The sequence below is a fragment of the Quercus robur genome, chromosome 2 (assembly GCF_932294415.1).
Source record: "Quercus robur chromosome 2, dhQueRobu3.1, whole genome shotgun sequence".
Classification (NCBI taxonomy): Eukaryota; Viridiplantae; Streptophyta; class Magnoliopsida; order Fagales; family Fagaceae; genus Quercus; species Quercus robur.
In genome coordinates this window covers 62,171,341-62,189,402 of record NC_065535.1, presented here as the reverse complement: position 1 = coordinate 62,189,402, position 18,062 = coordinate 62,171,341, and the positions used below count along the sequence as shown (strand labels likewise).

Here is an 18,062-nt window from a genome sequence, read left to right as displayed (position 1 = left end):
TCCAGATACAATCTTTCGAATCTCAAAGCTAAAATGTAGCATATCAGGAATAGAAATGATATATTCTATTGTTACCTACTTGCACAAGCTCAAAGAAGCAAGAATAGTCTTGTAGCTGTTGGTGTCAACCTCGATGATGAAGAGCTGTTATAGTTTTCTCTAAAAGGATTGCCTCACGAGTGTTGAGAAAAATTCTATATAAATGTGAATAAATTTCAGCGAGCACAATGGAAGCATAATCACACAAAAATTTACGTAAAGAACTCTTTTTCCTTGAATAAAAAAACTACAGAACAAACTTCGCATAATTTCACTATATTAAATAGAGATTACAATATTTAGAGATACAACTTATGCAAAGAAAAACTCTTTTTTTTTTTTCTTTTCACTCACTGCTCTCTTTCTTATTGTATATCTCTCGTAATTTTCTCTTACTCTGTGTGTTTTTCTCTTCTCTTTCACTTGCTCTCACTCACTTAGTTCTTCAAGATTGTACTGTCCTCACACACTGGGACTTCTCACTCACTCATTGGCCGAATGACCTCATTTATTTATTATTCAGCTTTTCTTCTCTAGCTTGTAGGACACGCACAAGACAATAGATACATCCTCCATACATATGGCTTGACTTTTGCACATAAAAGCTTACTTCATTTAGTTCTTGACAAGTTTCTCTCACAAGCTCATTTAAGGAGCTTTGACAAAGAGTGTGGGCTGGACTCGTGGGTGTCACCCAACAGCGAGTGCCTCCCATTCTGTACTGCGATCAAAATAAGGAGTAATAAAGTCTCCTTCGATGAACTACATGTTATGTTACACATAGAAGAAAAGTCAATTATAGACTAAGATGAAACTTTCAAAAATGTTCACCACATGGCAATGATGACCACCACAAAGAACTATCAAACTTGGTTCAAATCCCTTTCAAGGCAAATCCTTCAACAAAGGAAGGGGAAGGAATTTCGATTAAAGAGGCAGAGGTCGATATAACTATTTTCCCTCTCATTACTACAATCATCCAACTGGAAGTTCATTGAACTAGTCTCAGAATAGAACATATAACTTAAGGTCAACCTGTGAGATCTATGGGAATTAAGACAGGTCTTCACTTGGCCATTGATTGTTATCATTGCATGGATTATGCCTACCAATACAAACATCCACCAATAAAATTGGCAGCTATGGCCTCAACACGACCTCATACACTTCAACGTAATGATTTCTTTGTTACAACTACTTGATCCACTAATCACATCACGCCGAACCTTGGCAACCGAACTCTGCATCATCAGCCTTACACAGGTATATATTAAGCGACTCTCTGTAGGTAATGTACAAAGATTACCAATCTCACATAAATGCAAAGATAGTATTAACACAAATTCCTTTAAATAGATCATGAATAACATCTTTTGAGTCTCTTAAATAGCTGCCAATTTTATTTCAGTTCATAAACTTTGTGCTACAATCATTTTTGGTGTTACTTTGACTCAAATAAATTCTAGGATGCACGTACACTTTATTTTGGGTGTGGTATCTATATCGTATTCGTGTCATAACAGTGTCCCATTTGCAATATCATGTTATAATTTTTTAAAAATTACTCGTGTCATCATATCGTCGTACTTATAATTGTACCATGTCTATATCCATGTTTGTGCATCCTAGAATAAATTATGTATACAAGATCTTCCAACATGAAAAATCATTTACAAAGGGCCCTTAGGATGGCTTATATCCCATTCCCAACTCATACCTCTGGTCTTCACTGCGCTTTTTCAGCACCCTATCTATCAAACACATGGCATTTATGGCATCAATGCCTTGGGGATCCCAATAATAGAGTCTTAGGGTCCGTTTGATTTGGTGGATTTTAGGGTCTATTTGGTTGGGCGAATTTTAGGTATGATGGAAAAAAATGGAGAGAAAAAGGGGAGGAAAAGAAATTTATCAAGGTGTTTGGTTGGGTGAATTTGTGGAAAGAAAGCTAGTAGGGCTCGGATGTTTTCTCCACAAGCTCACCATAATGTTTTCTTCCCAAATTGTGGAGAAAACTGAAGAGGAAAACCAAGAGAAAGAAATCGACCAAAAAATGTGCAACCTGTGTTTTCTTCGTTTAGTACTTTTTTTATTTCTTTTTTTTATTATACCATCCATTTCTGTTTTCTGTTTTCTATTTTTGGTTTTCTTATTTAAAAGGAAAGATGAAAAAAATGAGAGAAAATGTTTTTTGGAGTGTTTGATTTGATGGATTTTAAAGAGAGAAAACTAGTGGGATTTAGGAGTTTTTTCTTTGGACCCACTAAAAATGAACTTCCCTAATTTGGAGAAAAAATTGAAGAGAAAAGAAGCCTTAGGAGGAAAAGTCTATTTTTACAAGGTGACTGCCCCGTACCCAGCCACAACTCAATTTGTTTTGTCCTTTTCAAATGCTTTTCTTCCTTTTGATTTAATCCGCTAATAGCGCACTAGCAAGGAATCAAGTTCCACTATCCACGCAATTGTTTTTGTTTATTGGGTTTTCTCTCTCTTCTTCTTCTTCTTCTTCTTCCTTTTTTTTTTTTTTTTTAATATGTTATTTTAATCAATTTAATTAATCACATCTTACACACACATATAGAGATAATTTTGTTGTGCCACTTTTATAATGTTTGAAATTATTTTAAATATATTTTTTAAAAATAATATACTTTAAAAAAAAATTGTTTCTTATATATTATGTAATATTTATATATATATATAAAGCCAACATTCAGAGAAAATTCAATTAAATTCCAAATAAAATTTCAATTGTGGGCTAATTTTGTGTCATGTGTCTAATCAAGTTTTTTTAATTTTTGTCTTAAGTAAGTTAATTAGTGCAAAATACTAAGAGTCTAATATTAATTTACTACAAAATAAAAATAAAAAACCAATCATATATCTACTCAACAAAAATCACCACTCCTTCTATCTTATTAAAAATTATTATAAGTAGTATTAAATTTAGGCATGAATTTTAACATGCATCTAATTATGTTTATTTTTTCTAATAATTTGATTAATTAAGTAATATTTTTATGATAAAAAATGTGTTTATTTTTAAATGCATCCATGCATATGCATGAGTTACAAGCTAGTAGGGGTATAAGAATAAATTCATGCAAACTACATTTCTTATTCTTTCATTTTTCTTCTTAACCAAACAAATAAATTTTCTATTTTTTTTTACTTTTCCATCATTCCAACCAAATAGACCCTTAAAGTCAACTCTTACTTTGTTTTCTAATCTTCAACCAAATAATGTACATGAATGTTGTACTCACTGCCTCAAAGTAAAATGCATCAAGTGTATTATTTAAATAAGTCACATGATTTATTAAAAATATCATGTGACTATAAGTACACATGGATGAATTTTTTAACCACCACATAGTGGGTTGTATAAAAATTCCTACAACCCAGGTTGCATAAATTTTTTTTTTTTTCCTTTGTTAAATAAATGAACATAAACAAGTTTTGTCCTAAGCCGAATTCAAGTGATTTGGGGTTTTAAATAGTACGGTAAATGAACAGATGTATAATTTAATACAAGTGTGAGCATATGTGGACAAATGCGCACATGTACAATTGTGAGCCTTAAAGTTTGGGGGTTTCCTTAATTTTGGTTTTTTGTGTTTGATTCGTTTTTACTTGCCATCATTTTCATTAGTAATTTGACAAATATGGTTTTTTTGCCTATAACAATAAAATTCTTAGATTTTATGGCATTCTAGAACTAGTATTTCATGGAATAGTTAAACGTATATGAGCACTTAATGGTCTTATTATTTTATGGAAATAGATGGCCAGACCAATATGAAAACATAATCAACCATACAAGACCAATATATATATATATATATACAATCCTAAACTTTAATGATCAAAAGTATAATTTAATATTAAAAAAAAAAGAGAGAACCTAGTTATTCATTTCCAAATAAGTACAATATTGAAGATTTTGGATAATCCCAAATTATTTCTAGATTAAAGTACGCATCTAACAGTAAATATAAAAATACTTAATTAAATTATATATTTAGACCTCCATCTTGATATTTGTTTTAAATTGTACTTATATATTAAATTGTTTGAAAGGATTTTATTCTTATCTTTATAAATGAAAAACATGAACCTAGCAAGTGAAAATCAATGGCATGGAGCTCTCTAACATGGCATCAATATATTTTATTCATAAGTATATATATATATATATATATATGAAAAATTTTATAATATAAAAATTAAAGTGAAACATATAAAGACAAATTTGAAATAAAAGTTTAAAGGTCGGTTACATAAAATGTGATTTTTTTTTTAGGGAATAATATGTGCACTTAAAAAATTATACGCGGAAGCGACTAACGTTGTTGTTATATTTTTTATATTCAAATATGAGTTGATAAAAAAAAATTTCGGTGGGCAAAGTCAAAAGTGAATTTTCGTAAACTGCTTGCCAAGTGAGCAAAAGCCAGCTTCCCACGCGTTCTTTCTTTTTCTCTCGAGACTCCAAAGTTCAGTCTTCTCTCTGTTTCTGCGTTGAGCACTCTGACACTCATTGAAACCAGAAGAGAAAATCGGTTTTGGCTTCTCACCCATGATGGGCATCATCTTCAAATTCATCATTTCGCTTCTGTTTTTCCTTTCATGCAATAGCTTCACTTCAACAGGTGAGGTTGGCACACTCTTTTTTTCTTTTTTCATTCAGTCTTTCCAAATATAGAATCTTTACCTGTTTTCTTATTTTCGTTAATGATTTTTTCTTTGATCTTTAATCTTTTTTAAAAAGCAGTAGTTTTGTTTTTAAAGAATCCCATTCTTGGGGTGTGGTTGACTGATTGGAGTAACGTTTGTGGAATTTGGGAAGCTTTGTTTATTAAATTTGATAAATGAGAAAGTGGGTTTTACTTTGTTAATCAAAAAGTTTAAGCATGTATGATCTTTTGCTCTCCTTGTTAGGTTGATGATGAAACATGAGCTATTTTCAGTTCTTTCCATAATCGGTTGGAAAATAAAGCTTTATAGAATTCATTTATGTTGCTCTTTAGATGATAGTTCACCTTGCTTTAACTGCAGAAAATAGTAGCATGAAAAAAGTTTTTCTTTTTTCATTTAGTCTTTCCAAATATAGATTCTTCACCCTGTTTTCTTATTTTCGTTAATGATTTTTTCTTTGATTTTTAATCTGTTTAAAAAGCGGGGGTCTTGTTTTTGAAGAATTATATTCTTGGGGTGTGGTTGACTAACTGGAGTAACGTTTGTAGAATTTGGGAAGCTTTGTTTATTAAATTTCAGAAATGAGAAAGTGGGTTTTACTTTGTTAATCAAAAAAGCTTTATAGAATTCATTTATGTTGTTCTTTATGTGATATTTCACCTTGCTTTACTACAGAAAATAGTACCATGAAAAAAGGGATTAAAAAAATTGGCGATATAAGCTGAATTATATCTTCTTTGTTATTGGGACTAGGAAATGATCAGGATATGGGTATTGACTATTGAGTAGTATTGGGGAGATAACACCTAGGGGGACTATAATTGAGGGCGTAATATAATATATAATGACACTGCTTAGGGTAAAAGTTTAAGCCTATGGGGGCCCAACTATGTTATATTAATTCTTAAACTTCTTTAATTTTTCTCCATTTGGGATTTACACTCGCACCTGTATGTCAACAAGTAGTCATGTAATATTACTAGAGGTTACTTCACAAATATATATATATATATATATATACACACATATATATTACTAGAGGCCGTCGGTTACATTCCAATGGAAAATTTTGTCAAAAAGAGTTTTAATCTTACAATTTGAAGTTTTGGGTTCAACTACTATGTAATAATGATTTTAAAAAAAGAAATACAAATCTTATCATCTTGCCATCTAGGTTATTAATTAGCCAAACTAATTACTTTTTTTAATTTTTTTGGCTTTGTTACTACTTGAACAAGCTTAGGTATTCTCTCTATTTCTTAGTTTCTGTTATGCTTTTCTTTTTGCAATTCTCATTTTCCAAAGAACTAAAAAATGATGCTCTGTTTTGGCTGGTTGTTTCTGTTTCAGAAGCCTATGACGCACTTGACCCAAATGGAAATATCACAATCAAATGGGATATAATTAGCTGGACTCCTGATGGCTATGTTGTGAGTATTAGTTTATTGATAGAGTCTCTGTCTTTTGTGCACATTCTCTGTCATTTTAGTGCATGTTCAAGTTAGAGATCTCTCATATTTCATTGCTTACTCAAGTAACTTCGCCTATTTTGTTGCATGGACTAAGTTTGTGGCTAGCTAAGAGAGATCATAGAACTAGGCATTATAATATGATTGAAAACTCAAAAAGGTTCTGAATTTTGAATCTTACACTTTGAGCTGCTTGTTCAGTACTTAAATCATTTAATCTACTCCCTCCGTCCCACTTTGTTTGTCCTCTATTCCATTTTGGGATGTCCCAAAATACTGTCCTGTTTCTAAAAATAAAAGTTATTAATATACTAATGTTCCTATTATACCCCTATTAATTTACTAATTCAATTTTTTGATAAATTTATTTAAGGGTAGTTTTGGAAATTTATACATTTTTAAAAGGTAGACAAGACAATAAATGATGTCCCCTTAAAAAGTTTGACTTTTCAAACAGGACAAACAAAGTGGGACGGAGGGAGTAATTTTTTTGAGCAATGGAGTTATTTTCTGTTCATGTTGCTAATGTGCATCTTGACTAGAGTGATGGGGGTTTGCCTATGAGAGAAGAAATTCTCTCAATTTCCTTCACCAATTCAGTAGCTATAATGTCTACCATATTTATCCAAAATGCAACATCGAGGTTTTCTTAATACTGTTCTTTTTCAATCCAGTATCCCTAGTTGAGATATTTATGATGAGCAACTGTTTTACATTTTCTTAGTTAAGAGGATGAATTGTAGGGCTTTATTCCCTTAGAAGTGATTGATTATGCAAACGGCCATCATTATCTACAGTCATGTGAAGTATTTCTCTGTTGAGCATATTAAACTCATCTCTTGTCTGCTGGCAGAGTCATTATAAATCATCAAATGTCATTTCTGTTAGCTAATCAGCATCTATGTTGAATGGACAGGCAGTAGTCACAATATACAACTTCCAGGCATATCGTCACATTCAAACACCGGGGTGGACACTGGGGTGGACGTGGGCAAAGAAGGAGGTAATATGGAGCATGACAGGAGGCCAAGCCACAGACCAAGGGGATTGTTCTCGATTTAAAGCGAACATCCCACATTGCTGTAAGAAAACCCCTAAGATTGTGGATCTATTACCTGGAACACCTTACAACCAGCAGATTGCAAATTGTTGCAAAGGGGGTGTACTCAGCTCATGGGTGCAAGATCCAGCTAATGCGGCAGGTTCATTTCAGCTCAGCGTTGGTTCAGCTGGAACCTCCAACAAAACAGTCAGAGTGCCTAAAAACTTCACTCTGAAAGCGCCAGGACCTGGTTATACATGTGGACCTGCAAAAGTTGTTAGACCCACTAAATTTATTACAGCAGATAAAAGGAGAGCCACACAAGCTTTGAGTAAGTTAATGAAGATTACATCTATATATGCTCTTTTTCAGCTTTGAGGATCATACCAGCACTGTGATAGTTTCATTTTCACAGCAGATGATATGCATAAATTTTTCAATTGGTATTTCGCTTATTTGTTGGGTTTCAAACATGTCTCTCTTTCATGGCAGTGACATGGAATGTTACATGCACATATTCGCAATTTCTAGCTCAAAAAGCTCCTACTTGCTGTGTCTCACTCTCAGCCTTCTATAATGACACAATAGTACAGTGCCCAAAATGTGCATGTGGTTGCCAAAACAACATAACCCAGCCAGGGAGCTGTGTTGAGTAAGTTCTCTTAATCAGAACAACTTAACTCTTTCTTCTAACTTCTAACTTATTTCTGGATGATATTTTCCTCTGTGGATTACAGGGCAGATTCGCCATATCTAGCTTCAGTTGTTTCCGGTTCTGGCAAGAACAGCTATACGCCTCTGGTTCAATGTACAAGTCATATGTGCCCAATCCGAGTCCACTGGCATGTTAAGCTTAACTATAAAGAATACTGGCGGGTGAAGATCACTGTTACAAACTTCGATTACAGGATGAACTATTCAGATTGGAACATAGTTGTTCAACACCCCAATTTTAGCAATTTGACCCAGACTTTCAGCTTTGACTACAAGTCATTAACACCTTATGGAGATATCAGTAAGTGATATCCTAATATGCAGATGGTCTGTTTTTATTATTTTAGTTGGGGTGGGGGGGTTAAGGCACATTATCTGTTGTTCTGAATTGGAAGTTTCTGCTGTCACGTATAGAGTGAATTACTAGTTGTCATCATTTTTCTGAAAACAATTGCATTTTTTACTTTTTACTTGTAATACAAATTGGAAGTTGACAAAATGTATTTAATGTATTCTTCTTTCCAATAGATGATACTGCCATGCTATGGGGAATTAAGTTCTACAACGATTTTCTCATGCAAGCTGGCCCTCTTGGTAATGTTCAGTCAGAGGTACTTTTTCAGAAGGATGCGACTTTCACTTTTGACAAGGGTTGGGCTTTCCCTCGAAGGGTTTATTTCAACGGTGATAATTGTGTCATGCCACCTCCTGATGCCTATCCATGGTCGCCAAATGCTAGTTCCCAGCAACACATCTCCTTGCTTACTATAGTCATGACCCTCTTGTCAACCTTGACATTCATGTTTGCATATGCCTAAAGCTTCTAATCTCTGGTATACTTAAAAGTGATACTATAAAATTTTCAGCCAGATCAAAGAGACTCCAGTACTCAGGCAAACTGACTGAAGTTTCATGCATTTGGGCTATTACTTCCAGCCGCAGTTAAATGTGATCTTGTGAGCGCTATGATCTGTTACCAAAATATTCTGTTGTACCAGATAGGGGTGGGTGAATTAACGACCTTTTTGTTGCTTCTAGCTGTTGTATTTATGTTCACTTACTGAATCATCTTGTTTGTATGATATCCACATCCATTTTGTAAAAGTGATTGTAATAACAGGAACTAGTAACTAGGACTGTGTTGCCCAAAGAAACAAGGACATGAAGCTACTTTCTCATTTTGATCACAATATTGTTTTTACTCTTACTCGTATTTTTATTAATCACGTGCGCATGTTGATTCAATTAAATCTCATCCCTTGATGAATCAAAGGGTGATTTTGCATGTGAATGAAACATCTTATTTATAAGGTGCTTACTTGATTCTACAAGGAGTATATTTTGTCCAGTAACCTTCGAAGTATATCTGCCTATTTTGTAAGAAGAAACATAGATGAAGAATTAATATCACATTGCAGTATTAGGAATCAAAACACAAATAGATTTCTCTATTCACAAGCTCATGTATCATAGAATACAATTCCATCTCCATAAGTCAAGTTTGGCTCTTTCAAAAGAATATTGAATTGTTATACCATTTCTCTCTTTTATCTGTGTCAAAGTAACTTAAGCTTCAAAATTTTCCATAACATTTCTTGAGTCCAAGAAGCTCATCACCAGATAGATATCAACAAGAAAATCAATGAAGAAATCAATGTTGATAAGGCAAGTAGGCTTTTAGGGGCAGAATTAGGCAGATGTGGGTATGTATCGGGTGGGGGCAGCATGCATTCATCACCATTGAAGTAAACTTTGCGAGGAAATGCCCATCCTTGCTTGAAGGTGAAAGTGTTCTTGTCCTTTTGAAGAAGCACCTCTGACTGAATGTTACCAAATGGTCCAGCTTCCATGAGTAAGTCATTATAGTATTTCATGCCGTAGAACATACCTGTGTCATCTGCATATAAAGTAACATTGAATATTGTCACTCACCTGAACCGAAATTCAATCCTGTAATAGTGTAAAAAATGGAAATTTATTGCACTTACTTATAGATTCGTAGGGAACAAGAGGTTTGTAATCAAAGCTGAAAACTTGTGTCACATTGTTGAGATTTGGATGCTGAACAACTAGACTCCAAAGCGTGTAGTTCATCCGATAGTTGAAGTTTGTAACAGCAAGCTTCACACGCCAATAGTCCTTATAGTTTTGCTTCACATGCCAGTGCACCCGGACAGGGCACATGTGGTGTGTGCATTGCAACAGTGGTGTGTTGTCTTTCTTCGGAGTGTTTATTCCCTTCATTTGAAGAATTTTAGAGTCGCTCCTGTAAAACCAACATTCATCATTTGATATGATGTTGCAACTTGATAGATGCATCGAAGTCAAGATATTAAAAAGGAGAGACTTACTTGACACACTTGTTCTTGTTCTGGCAACCACAAGCACAAGAGGGGCAAGGAGTGATTGTGTCATTGTAGAAGGATGAGAAAGAAACACAACAACTTGGGTTTTTCCTGGCAAGAAACTGGGAATAAGTGCAGGTCACGTTCCATGTCACTGCATGAGATGAGAGGAAAGATGTTAACCATTGTATTTGTATAGCAGATCATAGTGACAAATTTAGGACTAAAAATTACTTGGCCCATAATCTGAAGCCTTAAATACTACCATTTATCCTAAAAGTTAGGCCATTGGCGATTTTAATTCTTGAAGTTTAAAGTGTTTGCTTTTAGCAGTCCCTTAGAATCCTAAATGACATGGCCAAACTAAAAACTGTTGCGTCATTATTTCATTTAGGACTAAGCTTTCAAGGAATTAAAAATGATCACTTTAAACTTTAGGAACTAAAATTGATCATGGGTTAAAGGTTGGGTATCAGGCTACCAGCAGTACATTTTGGCCTAATCTGAATCAAAATATTAAAATAACTGGAAAAACATCATTTATTTATAGTAAAATCAAATTCTGCAAGACAGAAGTGATCTTTCAAACAAGAAAGGTGTTTTAGAAAATGAATTGTGGAACACAGATTCATCTGGAGCAGTTGACAAACTTCAATATATGTGAAGAAGGGACAATGTAACTTACTCAGTGCCTGAGTCTTGCGGCGGTGGTCTGGTGTGAGGAAAGCGGTGGAAGGCACAACCTTGGCAGGGCCACAGGTGTACCCTGGCCCTGGACCTAACAAGGTGAAGTTCTTGGGAAGTTTCACTGTCTTGTTTGAAGTACCCGCTAGCCCAACACTCAATTGGAAGGCTGAGACAGCAGCAGTTGGATCTTGACCCCATGCTGCCACCACACCACCTTTGCAGCAATTTGTGAATTGCTGGTTGTAAGGGACACCAGGGAGCAGATCTACAACTGTTGGAATTTTCTTGCAGCAATGAGGTATGTCACCTTTGAATTTGGAACAGTCTCCTTGTTCAGTGGCTTGAGCCCCTACCATGGACCATATCACTTCCTTCTTAGCCCATGTCCATCCTAAGGTCCAACCTGGACTCATTATGTGGCGGTACATTTGGAAATTGTTCAATGTTACAACCGCCTGCCAAATATTGGAAAAGAAGCATAGTCATCCATACAATTCTAAATTCAATAAGATTCATAACAACCCTTTTCGGGGTTGATTTGAATCTTCAACAGATTAGTCAGGATCAGCAACATATATTCTTTTTCGAACATATTTTTTTGACATGTATGTTAATTTTGATATTGGAAAATTTGCTATAAGCTTTTACTCACCACATAGCCATCTGGGGTCCAAGACATGATATCCCATTTAATTGTAACGTTCCCATTTGGATCCAAGGGATCATATGCAGCTACAATTACAAAACAGAATGAAGGGAATTGAGAAAGAGAATAATACAGAGAGAGAAAGAAGGAAGTAAGTAAATCCAATTAGCATTTAGGGAACTATAAGCTTACCTGTATAAGTAAGCAACACAAGGAAGAAGAAAGCGGAGACAAAAAATCTCATTGTCTCAAGCTTCTAGTATTGTTGTTAAATTCAGTACCCTGAAATTTCCAGTATCAAAGTGGGGATGGCTACTGGCTAATGTTTGTATATAAGAAAAGAGAGACTGTTGGAAGGAAATGTCGGTTATAGAGATGGCTTACCAAAAGGTTGTTAGATACATAAAAAATAAAATAAAAATGGTAAAGTCGGTGTCACTCTTTTTCTCATGGGGTTTCTGGAGTTTTCTGATTGGCTTCCCATATCTTGAAGCAAGGACTAACGAGGGAGAGAATAGGCGGGAGACACAAAGACTAAACAATATAGCGAGCGCAACACTCCAACGGTCCTGGTTGAATTGAAGGTGACATGATGTGTTGGGAATCTACTCTAATAACCCCAATGAGGAATGAACCATCTTTGTGTTTAGGAGTTAGGACTAAGGCATATGATTGAATGAGGTATACTTGTTAAATTCTTTCTATATAGTCTCCCTAATTTTTTTCTTCTTTTGGGTGTTTTCTTTGTATTGAATTTTAGCCAAACCGTTGCAAATGGTGTTTTGGGTTTAAAATAAATGTTTGTAGTAAAAAATTATATAGAGTTGCTTTTACAAAATGAAGTTGTGGCTTTTAAAAACACGTTTTTAGGCTCCAAAACACCTAACTAAACGGACGCCTAATTGGTTAAGTTCCTTTTTTTTTTTCTTTTTTGTATGAGCAAGCTGTTAATCCATTCTACCTTCTAGCAACTTGGTTAGGGACCTTGGTTATGGAATTCTGATTAACATATATCACTTGTTCATTTTCATATCCAATTCCAAAACCGAAACGTGAACATTCATAAACCAAAAATGTGAACAATAGCAATATTAATATATTATTCACAGACATAGGCAAACAGTTTACGGAAATGTGGTAGGTTAGGTATCATGGTCATTTTGCCGAGGCCATATTGACAAATATGTAGTCATAGAACTTGTTGCCAACTAAATTCGGATTTCGTCCGTTAAAACCTTGCTTTCATATGCATGTTTTCAGCCAGAAGCAAGAGTTTTCGGCCAGCAGACTGTGTAGGGACAAGTGATGAGTCCCTTTTCTCAGAAAAAAAAGACACCCCAACTTTATGCATTTTTTAGAAGACTCGAATGCTTCTCTCTGCAAAGTAGCAAACCAACCCCAAAATAGAAGACTTGGATGCTTCAACAGTAAAAATTCTCAAATATCCCTTTTTGTAGTCTTTTTTGTCACTCAGCCTATGGCCCTCAGTCAGTTAGGATCCTTTAGATGAATTAAAACCTCTTTCTTTACTTAGCCCAAAGAAAAAATTACAATTAGAAAAATCAATTTGAAAGATAGAAGTAAAAGATTTTTTTTTTTTTTTTTTTCATTTTCTCACATATCTCTCTCTATTTGGCTATTTAAATAGAATAGTGGTAGAGTATTGAGATTAATATAATTTATGAATCATAGATTAATTAAAGTAACAAAAGTGAGTTTTTAGACCAAATTTGACTATAAGTGCATTGATATATGAAGCATGCCACTTTTGGGACATGGTCAGGATTAATTACTATGCTGGCATTTGTTGTGTTATGGGGTAGCATGGTCATTTTTTGTGTATTTAATAAAACTTGGATTAGTTGGAGTGTGAACATTTGTAAGACCCAATAGTAGATAGTGATCACCACATTGTTGATAGTGGACCATTTTATTGCAACTTATGATTAGTAGTATGGATTTTATTAGTATATTTTATTTGATCATACGCGACACTTAATGGGACGGGCTTGCATTTTGGATTAACACACAATGAAAAAGTCCCTAACCTCTACTTCTTAAAACATTGGTTTAGCCCATTAAAAGCAATACATTATGATACTCTCTCACCCATATAAATATATTATATATTGGGTTGGTGTTCAAGTGTGACTTGTATGTCTAGAGAGTAGAGAGAGAAAACAAGTGAGAAATATGGTATAGACGTATGGTAGCACCCCTTCCTCTCACACCGTACGGTTGATTTTTGCAGAGGATCCCATTCCATGCATCTCCTTCTATAATTATTTTGTTAAATCCCTTAGCTGCTGCCCTACGAATAGCACACCAAGCTGCCTCAGCTTCACCTCGAAAAGAACTTCTTGGACTAATTTTCTCAGTCCACGCCTTTATAAGATTCCCATCATGGTCCCTGCTTACCATAGCCACACAGCTATATCCTTCTCTTATAGCTACATCAAAGTTCAATTTAATCCAATATGCAGTTGGAGGATACCATTTGGGTCTCTAGATGATTTCTTGATTAGTTCTCTCCCTGCTTGTTTGTGCTCTTCAAAAGCTCTTAATATTTGTCTTGCAATCTCCATAGGATTGCTTTTGACTCCCTCTACCCTTACTTTGTTTCTAATCATCCATAGGTGATCACATACAATTGCAGCAAAAAGCTGGAAATTTATGGATTTTTCACTATTTAGCCCAGCAAGTCTTCAGGGTACAAAATCATTTTCACCCAATTTGAAATTGAGAGGTTATTTAATCTATCCAAATTAATTGGCCAAGGTGACAATAGCCAAATTTGGACAGCCCAATCACATTGAATAAAAAGATGCTCAATAGACTCAACTGCATTGTTGCACAAATAACACTTAACAAAAGAGAGAACAAACAGAGAACAAACCTGTTGTTGAGGATTGAGCAAGTAGGTAGGATGTTCCAAACCATTTTCCAGAGGAGGTTTTTGAGCTTGGCATTACGTTTCAATTTCCAAAGATTCTTCCGGTCTTTGTTTTGCAAGTTGGGATGGTTGGCTGAGTTTGTGATCCTCAATGCAACATAAGCCGATTTAACTGAGTATTCCCCATTTGCACTCAAGCTCCAATTCTATGGCAAAGCCCATTTTTCAATACATCTCTACAACCAAATATACTTTGTCAAGACCATGATGCAGATTTCAGCATAAGGACCTTCATGAAATTTTTGTTTTTCACATATTTCTTTTGGAAAACTTTCACCCACACTTTATCAACATTGCTAACAATTTCTCAGGACATCTTTGCCACTAATGTTCTATTCATATCTTCTATCTTTTTAATGCTCAAACCTCCCATACTTTTTGGTGTGCAAATGGATTCCTAACTCTTAAGGCAACATCCCGGTTTATTATCATCTTTCTTACCCCCACCAAAATTTTCGATTAAGAGCATCTAACTTGGAACACACTTGCTTTGGTAGGAGTAAGGAGGCTACTTGGTATGAAGGGATTGAATTCGCCACTGATGTGATAAAGGTAGCTCTGCCTGCCTGTGGTAAAGTTTTCATTTTCGATCCTTGAAGCTTTGACTTTACTTTTTCTATAATCTCCTCTAATGCTACCTTTTTATCCTTACCAGAGGCCATAGGAATGCCCAAATATTTTTCTTTTCTATTTGAGGCATTTATTCCTATTAACCTAACTAGGTGATTTTTCACCCCATGAAAAAGGTTTTTACTGAAAATTATCAGAAACTTCAAAATGTTTACTTTCTGTCCAGACTAGCTAGAGTAAGTTTCAAGGATTACCTTGATTCTCTCCATGTTTTCATCTTCTGCTTAAGCAAAAATAAACAAATCATTTGCAAATTGGAGATGAGTGATTGGCATAAGGTCAAGGGCAAGCTTAAATCCCTTGATTTTGTGTTGACTTGCTTCTCTGTTTATGAGCCTAGCCAGAACTTCTACTGCTAATATGAAGAGAAAAAGGGAAAGGCGATTTCCTTGGCGAATTCCTCTTTCTGGTCTAAAAAAACCATAAGGACTACCATTTATTAGGATGAAAAATGAAGGAGTGGTCACACATTGCATGACCCATTGAATCCACATGCTAGGGAATCCAAAGAATTTGAGCACATTCAATAGAAAGTTCCATTCTAGCCTATCATAGGCTTTCTCCGTATCTATCTTTAAACCCATCCACCCCTTGAGCTAGAAAGGTGTTTTCTTGAATTTTGTGGACCAGGACAAAGGCTGTTTACCAAGGGGAAATCAATTTTGCGAGAACTTTCTTCAATAAGTTGGCCAGCAACTTGGAGATAATTTTGTACAAGACATTACACAAGTTTATTGGCCTATATTGTGACATAGATGCTACATTACTACCTTTGGGAATGAGGACAATAAAAGAATGAGTTATTTCCCTCAACATATAACCCCTCATAAAAAAAGCTTGTGATTGCTTCAATTATATCACCTCCAATGATATTCCAGTAGAACTTGTAAGAGTGGGCTAATATGCTATCTGGGCCTAGGCCCTTGTTTGCGCCCAAACTGAATACCACTTCTTTAATCTCTTCTGCCATAGGCATCTATGAAAGCATAGCTAGATCTTCTTCAGACAAAATTGGTGAAATAAGATCATCAAGAGTATCAGGGATAGAAGGGCTAGAAGAGGAAAATAAATTAATAAAAAACTCCTCAAAACATTTACCAATTTCCTCTCTACCCGACACCCAAATGCCTTGTTAATTCTTAAGGAAGTCTATGGCATTCCTTCTCCTTCTTATTATCGTTGAGAGGTGAAAGAATTTAGTATTCAAATCTATCGCTGCCAGCTTTATATTTCTGGATTTTTGTCTCCATAATGTTTCCTCCCTTTGAAACCATTCCTAGAGATTTAAATAAATGCTTGCCTCTTTACTCAAATTCTCCTATGTTGGATCTTCCCTTTGGATTTTTTCCAGCTGCTTCCAACATTCTTTGATATTGGATTGAATGTTCCCAAGTACTCCCCGTTCCATATTTTGAATTCATTCTTTATTTCTTTAAGTTTCTTACAAACTTTGAACATCAGGGTTCCCCTCATATCCCCTCTCCAAGCCTTCTCTACAACAAAATGGCTTGATTCATCCCTAGTCCACGCCTCTTTGAATTTAAAAGGTCTTTTATTACAACGTTGTTCCCCTTCTATAAAGAGTACAATTGGTGAGTGGTATGATGATGCAGCTGGTAAATTGTGAACAGTAGCTCTAGGAAAGATAAGCCTTCATTTATCATTTGCAAAGGCTCTGTCAAGCCTTTCTTTTATATTCGCTAGGCCCTCCCTCCTATTAGACCAAGTGAAAGGGTTGCTAGAAAATTGGAGATTGATGAGTCCACTTTTATCTATCACTTCATTAGGACCTCCGTTGGATGGATTAGCCACCGGTTTCCCACCTTTCTTATTTGCCTGTGGAAAAACATGGTTAGTCCCCAATGCAAAGCCACCCTCTACTAAAGGCTTCTCTCACCTTCTCTACTGCTTCCCAAAAAAGGCCTCTATCACTACGCTTTAGAGGGCCATACATAAAAGACATAACCAAGGCTCATTAATAGGATTAGAGAACATTAGAACATTTATCATATTACTGCATTTATATGTGACTTCCAAATCCACCCCTGTTTTCCAACAAACAATAAGACCTCCTTTTTTACCCTTTGGATCAACATACTCAATATTATAAAATCCCAACGACTCCAGCAATTTTCTACTTCTATTTATGGGAATTTTAGTTTCGGATAAAAATACTATATCCAGACCAATATCCCTTATTAAGGCTTTAAGAGTTCTTTTTGCCGAAACCCAAGCCAAGTCCTGGCAAGTCCAAGATAAGGTAATCATGGTTGAGGTGGGGGCATGATAAGGCCCGCCTCCTTAGCCTTTTTGGATGTAAGGGACTCAACATTAATCAAATTTCTAGAGTTCACATGGGTTACCTCTTTTATTGGCAAACATGGAGGATGTTTAGCTTTCTCTCTAGCCAAAAATTTTATTTTTCTCTTCTTATCTTGTTGCAGCTTCAGTGAGCTTAGACAATTGAGTTGCAATTCCAGTTTAAGTAAACCAAAGCCCACCTTGGTTAGTTTGAGAGCTCTACAATGGGTTGGGCTCTCCTCCTCCTCCAACTTCCTCTTTGCTCCAATACTTACCACATTTTGGGCTTTAGATGGGCTGATAATGGCTTGTTGCATTGCCTTGGTCATTAACTTTGATGGGCCTGAGCAATCAAACCTAATTAAGTGGGGTGGGTCTGCAAGGTTTAGGTTAGTCAAAGGAATGAGGATATGGTCTTATGCTACTGATGTGTGTTTGGAGGTGTTATTTGTGGTGGGTATATTTAGTGGAGATGCGGTGTGATGTTCTAGAGATTTGGTTGTGAGGGATCTAGATGTTTCCATAGGGGTTATGGAGT

General features: G+C 35.3%; 2 protein-coding genes across 3 annotated transcripts; one reads left to right on the top strand and one right to left on the bottom strand.

Annotated features, from left to right (window-relative positions):
- The first annotated feature begins 4,455 nt into the window (after nucleotides 1-4,455).
- LOC126714396 (COBRA-like protein 1) lies at nucleotides 4,456-9,169 on the top strand. 2 transcript variants are annotated; one of them, XM_050414533.1, is made up of 6 exons: nucleotides 4,456-4,691; nucleotides 6,088-6,167; nucleotides 7,123-7,579; nucleotides 7,741-7,900; nucleotides 7,986-8,263; nucleotides 8,491-9,169. In XM_050414533.1, the coding sequence occupies exons 1-6, from the start codon at nucleotides 4,619-4,621 to the stop codon at nucleotides 8,778-8,780; spliced, it is 1,338 nt and encodes a 445-aa protein (XP_050270490.1). In that variant the 5' UTR covers nucleotides 4,456-4,618; the 3' UTR covers nucleotides 8,781-9,169. The 2 variants fall into 2 exon arrangements, with proteins under 2 accessions (XP_050270490.1, XP_050270491.1); XM_050414534.1 differs by having other exon boundaries at nucleotides 4,461-4,696.
- Nucleotides 9,170-9,382: 213 nt separating this feature from the next.
- LOC126714398 (COBRA-like protein 4) lies at nucleotides 9,383-11,989 on the bottom strand. Its single transcript, XM_050414535.1, has 6 exons — nucleotides 11,833-11,989; nucleotides 11,647-11,726; nucleotides 10,993-11,449; nucleotides 10,314-10,461; nucleotides 9,951-10,228; nucleotides 9,383-9,859 (listed from the first exon to the last, which is right to left on the bottom strand). The coding sequence occupies exons 1-6, from the start codon at nucleotides 11,882-11,884 to the stop codon at nucleotides 9,576-9,578; spliced, it is 1,299 nt and encodes a 432-aa protein (XP_050270492.1). The 5' UTR covers nucleotides 11,885-11,989; the 3' UTR covers nucleotides 9,383-9,575.
- Nucleotides 11,990-18,062: the final 6,073 nt, after the last annotated feature.